At 44.2% G+C, this 20450-nt stretch overlaps 1 protein-coding gene and 1 long non-coding RNA gene across 2 annotated transcripts; both read right to left on the bottom strand.

The window, feature by feature from the left end:
* Positions 1–910: 910 nt before the first annotated feature.
* LOC148103047 (uncharacterized) lies at positions 911–1517 on the bottom strand. The gene is made up of 3 exons (XR_015719020.1): positions 1367–1517; positions 1072–1277; positions 911–991 (listed from the first exon to the last, which is right to left on the bottom strand). It is a non-coding gene; the product is annotated as an uncharacterized LOC148103047 (long non-coding RNA).
* A 7377-nt stretch (positions 1518–8894) lies between these two features.
* On the bottom strand, positions 8895–19749 carry LOC102793936 (transmembrane protease serine 9-like). The gene is made up of 15 exons (XM_087840122.1): positions 19620–19749; positions 16623–16643; positions 16271–16433; positions 15870–16138; positions 15127–15272; positions 14760–15040; positions 14657–14679; positions 14426–14588; positions 14025–14290; positions 13282–13427; positions 12697–13195; positions 12359–12530; positions 9872–10125; positions 9636–9733; positions 8895–9460 (listed from the first exon to the last, which is right to left on the bottom strand). Exons 1-15 carry the CDS (start codon positions 19747–19749, stop codon positions 9113–9115), a joined length of 2979 nt encoding a protein of 992 aa, XP_087696248.1. The 3' UTR covers positions 8895–9112.
* Between the last annotated feature and the right edge of the window lie 701 nt (positions 19750–20450).

Raw genomic sequence — 20450 nt, 5'->3', positions numbered from 1 at the left:
TTCTTCAGTTCTAAGGTCAAATGGTGGAGAGTCCCAGATATAAACCTGGTGGGAGTTTCCCCCCACAGAGGGACAAAAGGACCCCCTGATGATCCTCTAATCGCCTGAGCCAAGGTGTGAAACTGGGTGTGGGTCCCAATCAGCCAGAGTTTCAGGTGAGCTCTTTGTGAAACCTGGCCCCACCTTATCATGCGAATTCCTGAGGTCAGATGGCCCAGGATGTGAGTGGGCGTTAAGGCGTCTGAGGAGGGAACTCAAAACTGGATTATAGATGGCAGAGAGTTGGTGTCGTAAACCACCGCCTCTGTTCAAAGATGGTCGCTCACAGTGGACATAGATGCTTCTTTCACTCCTCTTTCAAACCATCTGTCCTCTCTGTCCAAAATGTGAACATTGGCATCCTCGAAAGAGTGTCCTTTATCCTTAAGATGCAGATGGACAGCTGAGTCTTGTCCTGTGGAGGTGGCTCTTCTATGTTGTGCCATGCGCTTGTGAAGTGGCTGTTTGGTCTCTCCGATGTCGAGGTCTGGACATTCCTCGTTGCACTGTACAGCAAACACCACATTGTTAAGTTTGTGTTTTGGCGTTTTGTCTTTCGGGTGAACCAGTTTGTGTCTGAGTGTGTTGCTGGGTCTGAAATGCACCGGGATGTCATGCTTGGAGAAAACTCTCCTGAGTTTTTCTGATACACCGGCTACATAGGGGATGACAATGTTGTTGCGTCTGTCCTTCTTATCCTCCCTCGCTGGTGTCTGATCTTCTTTTCTGTGCCTCTTTGCTGACTTTAAGAATGCCCATTTAGGATAGCCGCACCTTTTAAGTGCTTCCTTTACATGTGTGTGTTCCTTCTTTTTTCCTTCAGGCTTAGAGGGAACATGTTCAAGACAAGACAAAAACAATAAGACGTGGTGTTTGACGAGGCGTGGCCTGGGAAACGTGGCTAGGGCAAGGGAACGGGATGCAGAGTGGAGCTGAGCAGGGAACAGTCACACTGAAGAGAGAAAACAGTGGAGTTAGGGAGGTAGTGGAGGCAGCTCTGAAGTGGCAAGTTGTAGGAGTGGCAATTCTTACTTGCAGTAGGGGACATGGAGTGTTGAGAGGGGGGTAAGAGAATCCAGGGAGGGCTGAGTGGCGTGGAAAGGCTGACCTGAGATCCGGGGCTTCAGATGGAGTGTGATGGCAGGAGGGCAGGCAGGTGAGGCACAGAGGGATTTTCAAAATGATTGCTTGGTATCCTGAGTCTGGAGGTGGAGCGTGAGCCAAGGTGAAAACAGCAACTGCAGCACAAGAGAGTCTGGTTAACAAGATAAATCATAGCAAGAACTTGAAGTATAAGGCCTGTTACCAACATGTGTTGATGACGAACTGGCAGTGGATGAACATCAATGTGTGGCTTAAATCCCTCTGGCTTGATTGCCTGCAATAGGCTCCAGGTGTGCAGGAGCTGGCCCTGCCCAGGGGCGGATCCCAGGTAGGTTCAGGAGCCTTATGGAAATTCCAGCCACCCACTGCAGACCATGACATTTTAGGAAGTCCGTAAATGCAGGGTATGGCATCCCCTGGGTAAAGGCGGTGATAAGTAAGGTGGTCAATGATTTTGTCCTTTTCAAGGTCTTGAAGGCAAGCTATAACTTTCTTTTTGTAGCTGCTCGTGGGGTCTCGCTTTAAGGCTTCGTAGGTATTGTTGTCACTGAGGAGAGTAGTGATCTTTGTATGGTAATCTGTAGTGTTTAGGACCACGGTGCATCTTCCCTTATCAGCTGGTAAAACAGTGATGTTGTGGTCTTTGCTCAGGGAAGCGACGGCCTTCTTTTCTTGTATTGTGAGGTTGGACGGGGGGACTTTGGCACTGGAGAGGGTGGCTGAGACTTTCATTCTGATTTGCTCTGCCTCTGTCTGTGATAATTTATCAATCCGTATGGCAGATTCTGTGGCTGTGATGAGGTCCACTATGGGCAACGGAGAAATGGCAAAATTGAGTCCTTTGGCTAATACTCTCTTTTCAGGTTCAGTGAGATTCCGGTCTGAAAAGTTCTTCACCCATTTCTCCTGACTGTCTTCAGGTGTGTTTTCTTCTCTGGGTTGTGTATGTTCAGAATGAGTGTGTGTTTTTAGAAGCAAGGTGTGAAATTTCCTGCGTTGTCTTTCTTTTCCTTTAGAGCACAGGTGTCGAACTCCAGGCCTCGAGGCCCGGTGTCCTGGAGGTTTTAGATGTGTCCTTGATCCAACACAGCTGATCTAAATGGCTAAATTATCACCTCAACATGTCTTGAAGTTCTCCAGAAGCCTGTTAATGAACTAATCATTTGATTCAGGTGTGTTGAAATAGGTTGATATCTAAAACCTGCGGGACACCGGCCCTCGAGGCCTGGAGTTCGACACCCCTGCTTTAGAGTGTTGGGCCCGCTGAGCCTTGTCCACAAACTTGTAAACCTCTTCTAAGATTGGAGAGGGTAGAAGGGTTTCCAGTTCCTGCAGAGTCTGGCTGATCTTGATCTGGAGGGCATCTATAGTGAAAGTCCAAAAACAAACCTCACAAACGCTGAGTAAACTGACCCCAGAACATGACAGGAACGCTGGACCGAGCTGAGCCACCAGTGAGTTTCCTGATCTTTATCTACTCAAACCAGCAGAAGCTCTTTGACTAAACTGGAGATTCAACTCATCTTTGTCTTTCTGATTCATGTCTGAACATCTGGCCTGCAAACATATATTTGTCATTAAGTAGCTCAGTTTACATTGGTCTGATTTCTTTCTCACAGCTGAGCGAGTGTCAAAAAACTGCACGACATGAAATTTAATGGCAATAAAACGTGAGACAGTCCTGTGAGGTTGGAGTTATTTTTAGATACTCATAAGTCATAGTTTAAGAAACACTTCTGCAGCTTTTTCCATATGTCTTTGTCCTCTTGTCCGTGTGATGACAAACTGGATGTGCCAGTAAGAGAATAATAGCTCATCGGGGAAATGTAATGTACAGTCAGTTTACAGGCATGCATGACAGTGTTGCCAGTGCCAGGAAAAGATCTGAAGATAAGATACAAAAATGTCCCTGGTTAAATGAGTTAATAGATGACAAACAAGTGAGAATAAATGATGTGAGATTTCATGGAAGCACGGCCTTATTAAAGGCTCTGCGTTTGACACACCTGAAGCTTACAGAAGTTTTATTCAGATGAAGAAAAACCAACAGTATAAAGACAATAAATCAGGAAATGTTCAACCCTATCTGCTTTATTTTTGTTATTCTTACAGTGATTTTCAGTAAGTTCTGGATAAACGTAGTGAGGTGGGGTAACCTTCGTCCCCACCGCTGGCACCTTTGTCGATTCTTTGTCCGACGGCTCCCCGAGTCTCGGTGTCTCTGAGCAGAGGTGGTGACACATCACTGCTTTGGAGCCATGAAAACGGACACAGCTGCAGCATCTGTCCAGCATTTTGTACAGTACTGTACTCTACAGTCTCCAGCAGATCAGGACAACAGTGTTTATGACAACAGCAACCATTTTGTTAGGTACACCTGTTCAACTGCTTGTTAATACAAATATCTAGTCAGCCAATCACATGGTAATAACAGGTCAAGACCACCTGCTGAAGTTCAACCTGAGCATCAGAATAAGGAAAAAGGCCATTTAAGGGAAGGTAACATGTAACACTGTAACACTGGTGCCAGACAGGCTGGTCAGACTGGTTCAAACTGATAGAAGGAAGAGAAACTGTGGTCATTTGAAGAATTTAGCTGTGCTGGTTTCAATTTTTAAAAGACACGCTGTGGAAGAGAGCCAAAGATGAACAATAACTAATGATTCGATGCAGAGAGGTCTATTAACACATAGTGAGTGAAGAAGAAACACCCAGTGCATCATGGGAATCCCCAGCAGCCTACGTCTATTGCAGCATAACTAAGGGAGGATTCAGGGTCACCTGGTCCAGCCCTCCCATATAGAACAGATATATATAAATCTTATAAAGTTTGTATCTGTCTTGTGTAAAAGTTGTATGAAAAGCATACAAGAGTGAAAACAGACATAAGATCCCTTGAAAAATTATATAAATGAAACCTGTATGTTTTGGATACTTACCAAAACAATATATAAAAGTAATGAGAAAGTGGCCACTTTCATGAGTAAATCATATAAGGCTTATATGATTTACTATATGAAGTAAGCCAAATCTTATGCAAGTCTTTTATAAGTTTTTTCTATTTCTTTTCCAAATGGGCTTAATATATACTAGCAAAAAGGAAAGTTTGAAGCCTAATCTTGAAAGTAGAGATAGTTTCTATCTCCTGAATGCAAACTGGAAGCTGGTTCCACAAAAGAGGGGCCTGAAAACTGAAGGCTCTGCCTCCCATTCTACTTTTAAATAGCGATGGACCGATCCGATATTACATATCGGTATTGGTCCTATACTGACCTAAATATCGGAGAGAAATAAAAATATAAAATCCAATTCATTAAATATCACAAAAGCACCTCACAAAACTTGCGACATGGCATAACCCAGCACGTCGGAGCAGTATGCGTCATGTGATAGAGCGGCTTTGGCATGCGAGACCTGTTGGCGGTTTGGTTAAGCATTTGGAGCCTCGCTACCAAACCGGCATTTCATCTCCGAGAAAACTATCCCAGAGTAAGTAAGTAAAGCAAGTGTGTAAGTTCGTCTCTGAATGTTTGTAAAGTATTCCCACATTAAGCTTAACAACCGATATTTTAAGCGACTGTATTTATTCTGCGTCGTTATGCTGTCAGCTGCCCGTTGTCCTCTCATTCTCCCCCCTCCCTCTCCTGTTTCTACTTCAATCATGAAACTGATCAATGATCAGCTGATCGGCTTTTCTCTCTTGTTTGTTTATCGCCCACTTTGCGCCAGAAAGAGGAAACCAGCGGATGTCGCGCTAAACAACAGCAGCACGTTTAAGCTTGATCAGCTGTTGTTAGAATTTATTTAATATTCATTTCTAGTATCAGCTGATGTTTGCTGGAGCCACAGCTGTAAAGCTGCTGGTCATGATGGTTTGGATATGTGGTGAGAGGGAAACATGCAGATGAAACCAGGAGATGTCCTTACTGAATCATCAGAGCTGAACAGGTGATGGAGAAACAGGTTTACCTTTTAGGTGACATGTATGAGCAGAGGAGTTTGCGGTATTTAAGCAGCCCTTTGCTGCCCAATCCAACCGGGCTAAAGCTATTACAAAAGCTATTGCGGTGTTTAGCTGCAGACGGGAGGCCGTATTCTGTTGTGCAAAACAAGGGTTTTAAACTATGATGAACGTGCTTGAGCCACATATGATATCCTGTTGCACGTCCACTTTAGTGGCAAGATCGTTCCAGGCATGTATGAGCAGGAAAAGTTTAAAGTTATGGCTGAACTGTCCCAGGCATCTTCTGTTGCCCTACCTACTAAAAATGGGTGGACCTCCAGGGAAACGGAAAGCTACGTGACCGTGACAGCTCATTACCGGAGGGAGATAGGGTTAGACCATTCATGCATCCTGAGACCCTTCATGTGTGGGGCTGCTTCTCATCCAAGGGAGTGGGCTCGCTCACAATTTTGACAAAGAAAACAGCCATGAATCAAGAATGGTACCAAAACATCCCCTGAAAGCAACTTCTTCCAACTATCCAAGAACAGTTTGATGAAAAACAATGCCTTGGCCAATCAGATTGGTCAGTCCATTGTAGCCCAGCTGCAAGGTGATAAGGAGGCAGTATGTCTACTGGGGCCTTTAAGGCTGAGCAGGGACCTCCTGAGCTAAATTTGTCTGGGGTGAAACTTGTCTTGCAATCAGACGTCAAGGGGCCGCCAGTTTTCAGGGATGACGGCAGTGATAAGTTCTCCATTCATGAATGGAGAACTTATCACACAGATCAGACCCGTATTTCTGTGTCGCAGATATGGAGATGTTCTTATGTTTTGGGGATGCGTCTTTCATTCATTGTTTTTATGGTACAGTGTTTTATTGCCTGTTGGATGGCGATTATTAATTTGATTGTACTTAAGTATAATGTTTGAACTATAAGCACTAGAATATTGGGTCCTGGTTATTAAATTGTATTTGTCTGACTGTTTATTTGTTTTTGAATTATTTTGTTTATTGTTCTTATAAGTTGTTTTTGATTTTTCAGTGATATATTATTTATTTTGTGCTTTTTGTTTTCAGAGAGCTTAAGTTAATTTGTTGTATTTGATCTATTATATTATTGTAGTGTTAATGAAGCTGCAGACACAGCTCCTTTCAGCATGGCCGGAGGAGAGGTGTCCTGGCAGGCGCGTGACACACACAGATCAGAGACGTATTTCTGTGTTGCAGATGTGCAGTAAAGAGCCAAAGACCCAGTGCTGTCTCCTGCCTCTTACTTCACGCCAGAACACAACACAATGACAGGCATAACACATGAAGGGGTTACATTTACATTTCTACATTTACTTTGTTTTACTGCCACCAACTGTCAGCCAGTGGAACAGCACAGGATGACCTACAACAGACAGATGTTTCCCATCGTCGGTTACACCAGTGGTTCCCAAACACTTTTTGCTAGGCCCCCCTTTGTTTTACAAGAAAAATATCCCCCTGCACAAACACATCCTCCAACCACATACACACATATTTTGTTTTTCCAAACCCCAAACATTATACACGGGTATTTTTGAAAACGCAGCTGTTTCTATGCGCTTGGACATTTCGTCCACACGTAAACGGCATTTCGAATCACCGAAAATTGAGATTTTTTAAAACTCCTTTTTTGCATTTACATGTGGACGAGGAATCACAGAGTTCGTCACACAACGTCAAAGATATGTGCCTTTATTCACGTCACGCTGTGCGCCACGTTATTGTTTACATGGGATGAATTGCAGAATGGCAGATAAAAAATGGTAAATGGCCTGTATTTATATAGCGCCTTACTAGTCCCTAAGGACCCCAAAGCGCTTTACATATCCAGTCATTCACACACTGGTGATGGCAGCTACGTTGTAGCCACAGCTGCCCTGGGGTGCACTGACAGAGGCGAGGCTGCCGGACACTGGCGCCACCGGGCCCTCTGACCACCACCAGTAGGCAAACATGGGGTTTGTGTGAACCTGTCCATTATGCTAGTATTGTCCAAGCGTTTTGTTTTTTTCCTTTTCGTACCACGCTGGGGAGCACTGGAATAAAAAGCTGTGACAACGGCAGGGCTGTTTCCAATGGGGTCTGCTGGAGCAGGTGGAGAAGTCTGAGAAGAGCTGGATTGGCACCAAAGTGACGGAGAACCTGGCCTTGCTCTCCCCGCTGCTCTCCTTGGTTTCCTGAAGACAGCCTGTGCCAGAATCCATGTTTGGCCAGATTGTTCTTTAACAAAACCAGTGTTTAGGGTTTACCAGGGTTTATTTCTATTTTCAACAGACAGAAGAGCTTTGACTGAGCGATCGCAGGCAGCTCCGTGGACACAAACACTGTTGTGAAGTCGAGAGGTGTTCTGAATACTGGACAGGTCCCTGCTGGTGCAGCGATCTGGTGAGTAATGAGGCATCTCTTCAGCCTTAAATAACACGAAGAGCAGGTGAGATAACCAACAAACCTCCTTCAGGTAAGAATTTGACATGAGAGCAGCAAGACCAGCAGGGAAGCACCTCTGAAACAGGTAATCAGAGGTAATCAGACAGGGGAGAGAAGGGAAGTGAGCAAAGGAGGACCAAAAGCAACAGAGACGGATCAATGCACCACAAACTGGAAGCAAATTATTCACATTTTATTTTGTCTCTTTAGTTTGTGCGGAGAGTAAAAAAAAAACAAAGCTCTTTGTTGTTGTTTTTGTATTTTTACATTTACACATTTACAAGAAGTTTTTTATTTGTTTATTCTTCATTTAAATAACTTTTTCAGTGCAATTTAACAGTTTTCAAAGCAAATATTGTTTAAGTGCTTAAGTGTTTGTGGCCCAAATATGAGGTAGAAGAGGGACAGTCTGATCGATGTCCCCTTGTTTCCAGGATCTCTAAAGGATGCTTCTTTAAACCTCATAAAGGCTACGTCCACACGTACCCGGGTACGTGAAAAAGCAGATTTTTCTATGCGTTTGCACCTTTCGTCCACACGTAAACGGCGTTTTCAGTCACTGAAAACAGAGATTTTTAAAAACTCCGGCCAGGGTGGATATTTTTGAAAACTCCGTTTTTGCATTTACGTGTGGACGAGAAAAACAGAGAAAACGCAGCGTCAAAGGTGTGCGCCTTTTTTGACGTCACACTGTGCGCCACGTTATTGTTTCGGTAAAATGAATTTCTACAATACTGTTACTGTTAATTGTCTCTGCAGTGTTTAAATGCTTACATATACACACAGTTACTGTCCCTCCACACATACGACTCGGTTCTGCTTCTATGCCCCAGCCTTGTTTACTTTTTCCCATCGAGGCTTCTAGACTTCTGATTGGCCAACATTTCTGCACAGTTAGGAATATAGCGCCACCTGTTGCTTTGGCATGTTCCTAGCAGCGTTTTCCTTCATTTCTGCCTTTACGTGTGGACGGGATTATTTTTTAAAACGAAAACGGAAAATCCCCGTTTTCAAAAATACCCGTGTACGTGTGGACGTAGCCAAAGACTGCAAGAATAACTTCAGTTCTGTCTGTAATCATCAATATGTTTGTGACTGTAAGGTTACAATTAATCTACTCTGTCCTGAAAACAGAGTTCACAATGATATCAGTCTCTGATAAAAATATCCAGATTTCACATCTTTCATTGTTGCATTAATTAAAATATAGAGATATGTATGAAACAGTAACAGTGATGCAGACACACTAATGATCTGTTTAGCTTAAGAAAACATGAACTTCAGTGCAAGTTTAAAGATCTTCATCATTTTTACACCCTTAAACCAGAGTCCAGCTCAAAGTCCACACATTGTACAACCAGCTTCCTTTTCTTGGAAGTGGAGCACCTAAGGCGCCGTTAGCCGACAGTAAACTCGCCCAAAAGTCACCACTGAGCTCTTTGTAGATAATCAGTTAAGAATCAAGTCAAAATTAGCAGGCAGAGCTTTAAGCTTGTGAAGTCTTAGAGTTGAAGCTTGTTCACATTCATTTGTGTCCATCACATCATGTCGATCAAGTCAGACTCTCTACAGGAAGAGCTGGAGACAAAAGGCGAGGCTGACGAGATGGAAGAAGACAAAGATGAAGGAGTGAGCAGGAGGACCCCCGCTGCTTTGTGATACAGGGCGTGAGGTAGTTGTGGTGGTATTGGTGGTGGTGTTGGAGGCGCTGGTGGGGTTGGTGGTGTTGGTCATGGAGGGTGGAGACAAGAGTGTCCCCAGCGTCTTCGTCAGGAAGGTATCAAAGGAGCTCACTCTGGTGAAGGTCATGACTGAGCTTCGTCTCCTCCTGGCGGAGGGGCTTGGAGCTGTTAACACGACCGCCTGGAACCAAGAGCCGCTCTGCTGACACATCAGCGGGCCGCCAGAATCACCCTGAACAGACGGGAAGGGTCAGTTATTATTTTCCTGTGACTCAAAGGAAGAGTTTAATACACCTTTGTTACCAGAAAGTTTGGACTATGATTATTATATTTACTTTTAAGCAGCTAAATCCAAGATCCAGAATAAACATGTCAGCAGACAGTGTTATAAGAATCCAGTCATTTACCTGCTGCAGTGCAAACACGCCTGTACAGATGCTCTCACTCGATGATGAGTTCCCACAGTTTACCACCGAGGTCTGAAACTGCTGCATCACTTCCTCAGCTAACATCATGAAAGATAAGAAAATCCTGATGTTTGACTAAAGAAACTGTAAGTGCAGTGGTCCACATGTGTAATCTGAGAGATGGACTGGTGCAGAGTCTGGGCAGAACTCTGTCAGCCTTCATGTTGCTGACTCACCTCCTCCTCTTCCAGGACTCCAACCGGCCGCCCAGCACGCCAAGCCCTCGGCAAAGGTTCTCCCGTTGTCCAAGCAGATGGGCTGGATGTAGTCGGTCAGGGTGGGCTGGGCAGATAGACGGAGGATGGCTATGTTGGTCCCGGTCGTGTTGCTCAGAGTGATATTTGTCACATTCAGGGTCACCTCAAAGGGGTTGGATCCATTTAGCTTCAGACGCCCCAACACGACAGTCCACTCGGACGCTACAGGGGAGCTGTGGGAGGAACGAAGCACACAAACATAAACTTCATCAGCTTCAAACAAGATCTACACCTTTACACTCAACTTCATGGGACCCAAGTTTTACTCATTTGAACCTGGTGACATTCAGGTCTGGGTCTAATTAAAGAGGTGAAGCTACAACGGCCCTGAGAGGTCAAACAGACTTCAACTGAAGAAAGAAGTAGCCAATTGAAAACCTGCTACAGCACAAAATACAACAGAAGTTAAATGATGTCATGAACTGTCTCAAAGTGACAAGGAAAGAGTCCACACAAGAAGTTCACCTAAATTTGAGACACGTTATTAAACATAACCAATAGACTGATGCCTATGGAAGAGGCTGAGCACTTCATCTGAGCCAGCTTTAGCTGACAGTCCTCCCGTGCTAGCTAAGAAATAACAGCAGGTCATGGCTTTCTTGAGTGGGAGCATCTTGAGTGGGACCGTCAGCATCACAGACTGCATTACGGATTACATGAACTTCTGTGTGGACAACACCATACCCATCATAAAGGTACAGTGTTTTTCTAACAACAAGCCATGGATGAATCCTGAAATTAAGGCTCCCTCAAGGAGAAGAAGAGTCTTTAGATCTGGAAGTGAGAGCTGTCCAGAAGAAGCTGAAATGAAAGATAAGGCAAGGGAAGGAAAAATACAGGAGGAAGATGGAGGAGCAGCTGAACAGGACAACATCAGTATCCCAGTGGATACTGGGCTACCTCACAGAGCATCCACAGTATGTGAGGACACAGGGCTGTGTCTCTGACACGCTGGTCTGCAGTACGGGGGCCCTACAGGGAACTGTGCTGGCACCGTTCCTCTTCACCCTCTACACTGCAGACTTCTCCATCAACTCCCCACGCTGCCACCTACAGCAGTTCTCTGACGACTCTGCCATAGTCGGCCTCATCACAGGTGAGGACGACTCAGAGTACAGACAGTGGACTCTGGACTTTGTGGACTGGTGTCAGCAGAACCACCTGCTGATCGACGCCGGGAAAATCAAGGAGTTGGTGGTGGACTTCCGGAGACGCAGACCCACCACACTGACACTGGTGAACATCCAGGGAGTGGACATTGAGATAGTGGACTCTTATAGGTACCTGGGTGTTCACCTGAATAATAAACTGGAGCCACAACACTGATGCTCTTTACAGGAAGGGTCAGAGCAGACTCTATCTGCTGAGGCGGCTGAGGTCATTTGGAGTCCAGGGTGCGCTTTTAAAGACCTTCTATGACTCTGTGGTGGTGTCTGTCATTTTTTACAGTGTGGTATGTTGGAGCAGCAGTTTATCAGCAGCTGAGAGGAAGAGGTTGGATAAACTCATCAGGAAGGCCAGCTCTGTTCTGGGATGCACCCTGGACCCAGTGCAGGTGGTGGGAGACAGAAGGACTCTGGCCAAAGTAACATCTCTGATGGACAGAGTCTCCCACCCCATGCATGTAGATGTTGCTGAACTGCAGAGCTGCTTCAGCGACAGACTGCTGCATCCTCGATGCATGAAGGAGCGTTTGTAGCAGCTTCATTTGTTCAAAATCCCACAAGGCTGGCTGACATGATAGATAATGGCAGGGCTGTGAGTACTACGCAATATTGATAAGATCTTGAAGAAGAACAACGGGAATTGAGAGACCTGGTGACCAGTGATGGACATCAGACCAACTGTAAAACTGGAAGCAGTTTGTTCACACTAACCAAAACAACTACCATCTTCATCTCATGCGCCCCCCCTGGTGCCAGTTGGATGCTCAAGGCAAAAGCTGATGAATAACTCTCTCTTAGATAACAAAACTGTGTTGTGACTCTCCTCTCTCATTCAAGGCCACGACATCGACCGAAGATTGTTGACTTTTGCCTAACCGGGTGAAGGGACACTTTCTCTCAGCTGAACACAAACACACATGTACACTGACCCATACCTACACTACCACCCACCCCCTTCGAAGCTTTTGTCTTCTATGTTGTGAGATGTGTTGACTCATGTGCTGAGGGGTTTTTTTCTCTTCTCAAACTGATCTCCCTGTTGAAGCTCCGTCACCAATGAGTGTGTTAGTTCTTCTGTCAGATTCACCGTTTTCTCTTTATGTCTGAACTCAAAACTCTTAAAAATTGCTCAGTTTAACATCAGAAAGAGAATTTACTAATCAGAGGGTAACATACTGACTAACTCACCCATTGAACTGAATTATCGTCTGTGCAAACTTCAACTTCAGCTGCAACTCACCTTGAGAAACAGTTGGCGTTGCTCAGCACTGAGTCCAAGGCCACCAGAGTCCCACCGCACACGTGACTTCCATTCTTCTGTAAGCTCGCCATCCACGGCCATGAGCCGGCTGTCGCATCTGAGGTTCCTCCCACAATCTCAGAAGTTCTTGGAGCTTGTCCACAGACCACCGCTGAGGAGAAGAACCAGGGGAGACAGAAAGAGGCAGCAAAAACTTGGATCACACAAAACCATCACTTCAAGTTCAGGTAGTGAAGAACTCAGAAAGTGTCAGAGAGCAGCAGCTGTATTATCTACAAGTTTAAAGGAAACAAAGTGTTAATATGATGGAAACTCACATTGGGGAGTGGTTGGAGGCAATGTGGTTGTAGGTGTGGTGGTTGTGGTGGTAGGGGCGGTGGTTCTAGGTGTGGTGGTGGTAGGGGCGGTGGTTCTAGAGGTAGTGGTGGTGGTTGTAGGTGTGGTGGTTGTGGTGGTAGGGGTGGTGGTTGTAGGTGTGGTGGTGGTAGGGGTGGTGGCTTTTGCAGAGGAGGTGGTTGTGGTGGTGGAAGTTGTAGTGGTGGAAGTTGTAGTCATGGTAGTAGGGGTGGTGGTTGTTGGCACTGGTGGCAGTCCTGTGCAGGAGACACTGAGGTCACTGTTGGTCCCAGTGGACGTGAACGTCATGAAGCCCGGCTGGTTGGAGGAGATCTGGCTGTTGATCCAGGTCTGGTACTGGGATACTCTGGCGTAGACTCCTGGAAGATTCGGCCTGGCGCAACCGGTCCCAAAACTGACGACTCCCGCCTGAATCCAGCGACCGTTCTGCTTGATCACCATTGGACCTCCTGAATCTCCCTTTGAGAGCAGAAACATTTACTGTTAGCTGAGGAGAAGAAACTGTAGAAGGTGAAAATGTGCCAAACACAGGTAACAACAATCACCTGACAGGAGTCCTTTCCTCCTTCACTTAACCCGGCACAGATCATGTTGTCAGTGATTCTTCCCACTCCATAGTTACAGTTACACTTCCTGTTTCCCACAACAGGAACCTCCACCTCCATCAGGTTTTGTGGAGAAGGAAGCGACTCTGAAGGGGTAAAATAAATATATCAGTTTGTAATAAACAACATGTGACTGATTAACCTTCAAATAAAAGGGCGGCTCCTCCAAACTTAAAAACAAAGTGTAGTCATGTGTGCAAACAAAGATGGGGAAACATGTTTGTCCGCTGGGGTTAGAGCTCTCTGCAGAAGAGTCACATGACTTTGATGCCGCTCTGTCATCTTGTCCTGTTTTATGTTAATTGAGTATTTTAGATGAAGCACAACAGCTGCTGTTTTTAAACGATACAGAAATAAACTTGACACGCAGACAGTAGATGGTCGTCATCATGTAGTAACTGTCTAACACCACCTGGGGGCAGTGTCAGATACACATAAAGTATACTTTCTTTTAACCAAGGATCATTTTGACCTGACATCATTGTGCAGACAGCATGTTTGCTGCAGGTCCAGCACTTCCATACTGTTTAATTCACATAATTATTCTTTCTTGTTTTGAACTCTGCACAGATTTAACCTCATGGAAACATTTTATTGCTCTAAATATTTCTGAGACAGCAACTTTGTTCCCTGTATTATTGTCATCATTTCTCTAAAAACAATCAGGTGTCTTTATGACCCACCTCCTTCTCTAGTACTTCCCCAGCCGGTGACCCAGCTGTTAACACCGCTGTAGAAGATGCTGTCTGAAGCTGCCAGGCAGACGGGAGAAATGTAGTTGTTGAAAGTCACCGGTGAGGAGAGCCTCAGGAGGCAGATGTCGTTGTCAACGGTACCAGAGTTGTAGTTTGGATGGTTGATGATCTGTGTTACTGTCCGAGACTCTGCATTGGGATTAGATCCCTGTAGACTCTGACGGCCCAGATTCACAGTCAGACCAGTTGGAGTACTGCTGAGATCATCAGGAGAGACACGAACAGTGCACAGTTGTTACAATTGTTATAGACGAGAAAAGATATATAAAGTTTGACTTCACAGTGTCTTTAAATCTTGTTTATTGTTCAGCTTCACCTTCATTACTCACGTTTGAAAGCAGTGAGCAGCAGTCAGCACCCACTGACTGTTAATGAGGGATCCTCCACAGAAGTGGGACCCAGATCTTTGCAGACTGACCTGCCAGGGCCAGCTGCCATCGGGGGCCACCTGTCCTCCTACAATCCTGGTGTTCAGAGGCGCCTGACCACAAACTGAAGACCGACATTAAAACACAGAGTGAGCATTACTGTAAGAGCTGTAAACTCTCAGCATTACAAACTGCTGAGTGAGGACACAGTGATCCTGGGAGTCTACAGTTCAATCACAAACTAATATTCATATGAAACAAAAGATTTATTATACATAAAAGTAAATCATTACACAAAGTGGTGGAAGTTGTAGTCATGGTAGTAGGGGTGGTGGTTGGCACTGGTGGCAGTCCTGTGCAGGAGACACTGAGGTCACTGTTGGTCCCAGTGGACGTGAACGTCATGAAGCCCGGCTGGTTGGAGGAGATCTGGCTGTTGATCCAGGTCTGATACTGGGATACTCTGGCGTAGACTCCTGGAAGATTCGGCCTGGCACAACCGTACCCAAAACTGACGACTCCCGCCTGAATCCAGCGACCGTTCTGCTTGATCACCATTGGACCTCCTGAATCTCCCTTTGAGAGCAGAAACATTTACTGTTAGCTGAGGAGAAGAAACTGTAGAAGGTGAAAATGTGCCAAACACAGGTAACAACAATCACCTGACAGGAGTCCTTTCCTCCATCAGGTAACCCGGCACAGATCATGTTGTCAGTGATTGATCCCACTCCATAGTCACATTTACACTGCCTGTTTCCCACAACAGGAACCTCCACCTCCATCAGGTTTTGTGGAGAAGGAAGCGACTCTGAAGGGGTAAAATAAATATATCAGTTTGTAATAAACAACATGTGACTGATTAACCTTCAAACTATAGGGCGGCTCCTCCAAACTTAAAAACAAAGTGTAGTCATGTGTGCAAACAAAGATGGGGAAACATGTTTGTCCGCTGGGGTTAGAGCTCTCTGCAGAAGAGTCACATGACTTTGATGCCGCTCTGTCATCTTGTCCTGTTTTATGTTAATTGAGTATTTTAGATGAAGCACAACAGCTGCTGTTTTTAAACGATACAGAAATAAACTTTACACACAGACAATAGATGGTCGTCATCATGTAGTAACTGTCTAACACCACCTGGGGGCAGTGTCAGATACACATAAAGTATACTTTCTTTTAACCAAGGATCATTTTGACCTGACATCATCGTGCAGACAGCATGTTTGCTGCAGGTCCAGCACTTCCAGACTGTTTAATTCACATAATTATTCTTTCTTGTTTTGAACTCTGCACAGATTTAACCTCATGGAAATATTTTATTGCTCTAAATATTTCTGAGGCAGCAAACTTGTTCCCTGTATTATTGTCATCATTTCTCTAAAAACAGTCAGGTGTCTTTATGACCCACCTCCTTCTCCAATGTTGCCCCAGCCGGTGACCGAGCTGTTAACACCGCTGTAGAAGATGCTGTCTGAAGCTGCCAGGCAGACGGGAGAAATGTAGTTGTTGAAAGTCACCGGTGAGGAGAGCTGCAGGAGGCAGACGTCGTTGTCAACGGTACTAGAGTTGTAGTTTGGATGGTTGATGATCTGTGTTACTGTCCGAGACTCTGCATTGGTAGCAGTTCCCTGTAGACTCTGAAGGCCCAGATTCACAGTCAGACCGGTTGAAGTACTGCTGAGATCATCAGGAGCGACACAAACAGTGCACAGTTGTTACAATTGTTATAGACGAGAAAAGATATATAAAGTTTGACTTCACAGTGTCTTTAAATTTTGTTTAGTGTTCAGCTTCACCTTCATTACTCACGTTTGAAAGCAGTGAGCAGCAGTCAGCACCCACTGACTGTTAATGAGGGATCCTCCACAGAAGTGGGACCCAGATCTTTGCAGACTAACCTGCCAGGGCCAGCTGCCAACAGGAGCCACCTGTCCTCCTACAATCCTGGTGTTCAGAGGCGCCTTACCACAATCTGAAGACGGACATTAAAACACAGAGTGAGCATTACTGTAAGAGCTGTAAACTCTCAGCATTACAAACTGCTGAGTGAGGACACAGTGATCCTGGGAGTCTACAGTTCACTCACAAACTAATATTCATATGAAACTAAAGATTTATTACACATAACATTAAATCATTACACAAAGAAACTTTATCTTACCATCCAGCTGTGACTCAGACTCTGAAACACAGAAACAAACCATTTTAAAACAAATAATCTCCATTTATCTGTCTGTGATTAGTTCACTGTCTGTAATAGTAGTGGAAAATTGAGTGTCTGTGGTTAGCCTAGAAATGAAGCCAACCCCTGCAGTTCCTCTGTTGTCCAGTAGAGGCAGCAGTGAGTCATTCCCCGTAGTTTGCTCCTTCAAAACACCAGTTTTTATAACTCACCTATTTAAACTGTACTAATAAGTTTACATTATTAGGGGCGTGGTCTCTTTGGCTGAAAGGTGGATGGTGACACAGGCGGCTGTAGCAATTTGCTCTCTGCTAGGCCTCACCTCAGCTAACTGTCCCTGAGCTGGACCTCTGGACTGTTTTTAATGACATCATCTAACCAATAATATGGCTGCTGTACGAACAAACTGTCCAAGAAAGCTGATCTCCAGTTTAGGTGAAATTCTAGGATTTTAATTGGGTTTTACTGAGCACTAATTATCAGGTGTTAATGATGCTCCCATACAGCTAGTTTGCAGTAGCTGATTATCAAATCAAATCAAAACAAAAATTATTTATATGGCATATTTAAAAACAACAATGTCAATCAAAGTGCTTCACAAATTAGGAAATAAATAAAATAAGAGAAATCAACCAAACAGCAACACAAGACGAGACAAAGTTAGAAGCCAGCCAAATGATAGTCAAACTAACTGAAGACAGCGGTAAAAAGATTAATTCAAGCAAGATTTAAAAGGCTTGATAGACTAAGAAGTGTGAATGGCAATAGGGAGATTGTTCCACAGTCTAGGTGCTGTAATAGCAAAGGCATGATCACCCCTGGTTTTCAGCCTAGACCAGGGGGCGGCAACCTGCGGCTCTTTAGTCCTTATACTGCGGCTCCGTGTGGTTTAGGAAAATAAATTAAGTATTTAGCTGAAGTGTATTTTATTTGTGTTTAGTTCTTTTTTAACTTGTAGTTCTAAATTGAAAGATTATTGTGATATTGAAATATAAAAATAAAATTATATCTTATTATTTTTTCACCGCTCAAAATAAGCGTCACACTCGCTGGTGTACCCGCCGAAACGCCAAGACTTTCAACCCCAGGTAGGCCAGTTATGGATCTTCGGATCCACATTATGTCAGCAGCTCCACCATGAACTATGTTAAAACAAACGCCGCTCACGCCTCACAGACGACAGCTTACAGTCCTGCGTAAAGATGAAAGCCCCGATTTGCAGACGCTGTGCGCAGAGGTTCGGGACCAGAAGTCTTATTGTAAACATATCACAGCAGACCCGACGATGTTTGCATGAACACGCTTTTCAGCATCTCTTTATTGACCACTTTTCACACACGGTTGCTGTACGCACACAGCCGGCTGTAGCTTTGCAGCTCACAGCCCGACACACACCAACAACAGCAGAGAGAGCGCAGACGTTAAGGCGGCGAGGCGTGATCGCGGGTGCCGCTCAGGTGCGTCCGCCTCCCCTGCAGCGGCGCTGCAGACCACGCCCCGCCACACACATTAACCTGGTAAAATACATATATAGGCAGAATTTTGCAAATATCTATTTTTTAGCAGCATAGTGCTTTTTTCCAATTATTTTTTAAAAGTCAGGTCAAGGCTCCAAAAGTCCAAAGGCGATATAACAGTTTTTGTTTGCTGGATCATTTTAGTTCCGCTTTTCTTTGGTTATATTTCTTTAAGAGTTCAAAATGAGTTAATTACATAAATAAAATGTAATTTTCTCTGTAGCACTTCATGGAGTTCATAAGCAGCACACCTTAGTTGCTCCGTGGATTCTTTTAAAAAGCAGTTAAAAACTTTTCAAACAAGCCTTTTGTTGATCTACGTATTTTATATTCTTTACATTATTGACATTTGATCTTTTACATTGTGCATAATGTCTATTGATTGTATTGTTTATTTTAATATTTGTGTACAGCGCTTTGTGACTGCCTGTCTGTGAAAAGCGCTTAATAAATAAACTTTACTTACTTTAGTTGTTCACACAAAGCATAAAGGTAAAAACCAATACATACAGTGTTATCTTCATTTTAGATGTCAAAAAGTATTTGCGGCTCCCAGTGTTTTCTTTTGCGTGGAAACCGGCTCCAACTGGTTCTTTGGGTGTTAAAGGTTGCTGACCCCTGACCTAGACTTCGGTTGCATTAAGAGCATCTGGTTTGAAGATCTTAGTGCTTTTTAGGATTAAACACACAGAGAAGTTCTTTAAATAGCAAGGTGCCGTGTTATTTAAGATTTTATAAGTGAGTCAAAGAATTTTAAAATCAATGCAAAATTTATTCATCTCACAATGTTGTTCCAGCTCGCTCTTACAGCAGACTGGTTTTACCACCTGTTCTGAATGTGTGTGTGTGTGTGTGTGTCTGTCTGTGTGTGTGTGTGTGTGTGTGTGTGTGTGTGTGTGGGTTGGGGGGGGAGTTGGGGAGTTGGTTACTGTGTGACTCAGCAGGATGAAAACACTGATGATGTTTATCTCTCAGACAGAAACCACACAGAGACATACTGTACACACACTGCACGCTGTAATACTGCTGCTGTATCTGTACCTGTGTGTGAGCTCTCCATCACCATCAGTGTGTTTGTAGTTCAAACATTCAGCACAAGCGCCTGATGTTTCTACAGCTGAACATATGTCATGTTTAGCCTCACCCTCCACAAACACTGGTTCATTAGGACAGCGTCTGCTTCTGTGGATTCATTCTCAGTCAGTGTTTAGAAAACACAAACGTTTTGCACTCATAGCGAGGTGTATTGCCATCACAGTAAGTCGCTCACTTCCTGCCCTGAACCATGATGAAGGAACCTGTCATCGCTGCTTCAGCCGTCACCATAAACCGACACACATTTTTCTTCAATAAATGTGACGACTATGCAGCAGTGTCACTTTAAAGTGAAGCGATGTGCTCCTGAGTGTTTTCACCCTCTGAGTCGTACCTGATGCAGGTGTGTGCAGAGAGCTCTTACCTTGGGTCAGGAGCATCAGCCCAGCAGTCAAACACATCACTTTGTAGAAAGCCATCGCTGTAAGATCCAAACCTCCAGACCTGCTGAGGCTTAAATAACCTTCCTCTCTCCTCCTCCTCTCTGTTTGCATTAAACACACCTCTCTCAGACACCTGTCTGACGACACACCCAACGCTTCCCTCCAGCTCACCTGATCCTCCCCCATCACACACGCTCTATTAAACAGGAATTTCAGGTTTCAGGCAGCAATGTTGAACTTTTGAACTAATTATTTACTTTTTTAGGATTAATTATTCATTTCACATCAGGAAATCAAAGCCCTGCTACAGACTGAAGCATTTTCTTTAATCTGCTGTGTTTACCTGAGGACCTTTTCTCAGATCTCATTGGTTTTCATCCCCAGCAGAACTTCATTTACATGAGAGTCGACAGGCTCTTGGCCCTTGATTTCAAAATGTTGTTTTTAAAAATAGACAAGATCACAGACATTAACTTAATGCATTTTCTTGTTTTCCGAGCTGTGGGATTAATAAAGGCTGTATCATCCTTTATTATTATTATTATTATTATTATTATTATTATTATTGAAAGTCAAATAAAATTTATTTAAAGATACGTTTAACCAATATAAACTAAAATGTAGACTCAAAGAACAGTTTGGACATCTATAATGTTTACTGAGAAATTTTAGCTTCATATATCAAAAACAGTCAGTTTCACTTTCAGACCACTTGTTTCACACAGTTTAACTCTTCTAGTTATAACTGAGACCTTTTATTTTTGTGTCTCGTTTGGATCGTTAACCATCAAAACTGTTGTCTGAGGGCCGAG

The sequence above is a fragment of the Neolamprologus brichardi genome, chromosome 4 (assembly GCF_056152115.1).
Source record: "Neolamprologus brichardi isolate AB-2024 chromosome 4, ASM5615211v1, whole genome shotgun sequence".
NCBI lineage: Eukaryota > Metazoa > Chordata > Actinopteri > Cichliformes > Cichlidae > Neolamprologus > Neolamprologus brichardi.
This window is presented reverse-complemented; position numbering and strand designations above follow the sequence as displayed.

Coding starts and splice junctions, on each gene's coding strand:
- LOC102793936 (XM_087840122.1), bottom strand. CDS start 19,749: ATGCAAACAGAGAGGAGGAGGAGAGAGGAAGGTTATTTAAGCCTCAGC. Junction 14,680..14,759: donor ACTACAACTTCCACCACTTT/GTGTAATGATTT, acceptor GTAGACTCCCAG/GATCACTGTGTCCTCACTCA. Junction 13,428..14,024: donor GGGAAGTACTAGAGAAGGAG/GTGGGTCATAAA, acceptor TTACCCCTTCAG/AGTCGCTTCCTTCTCCACAA.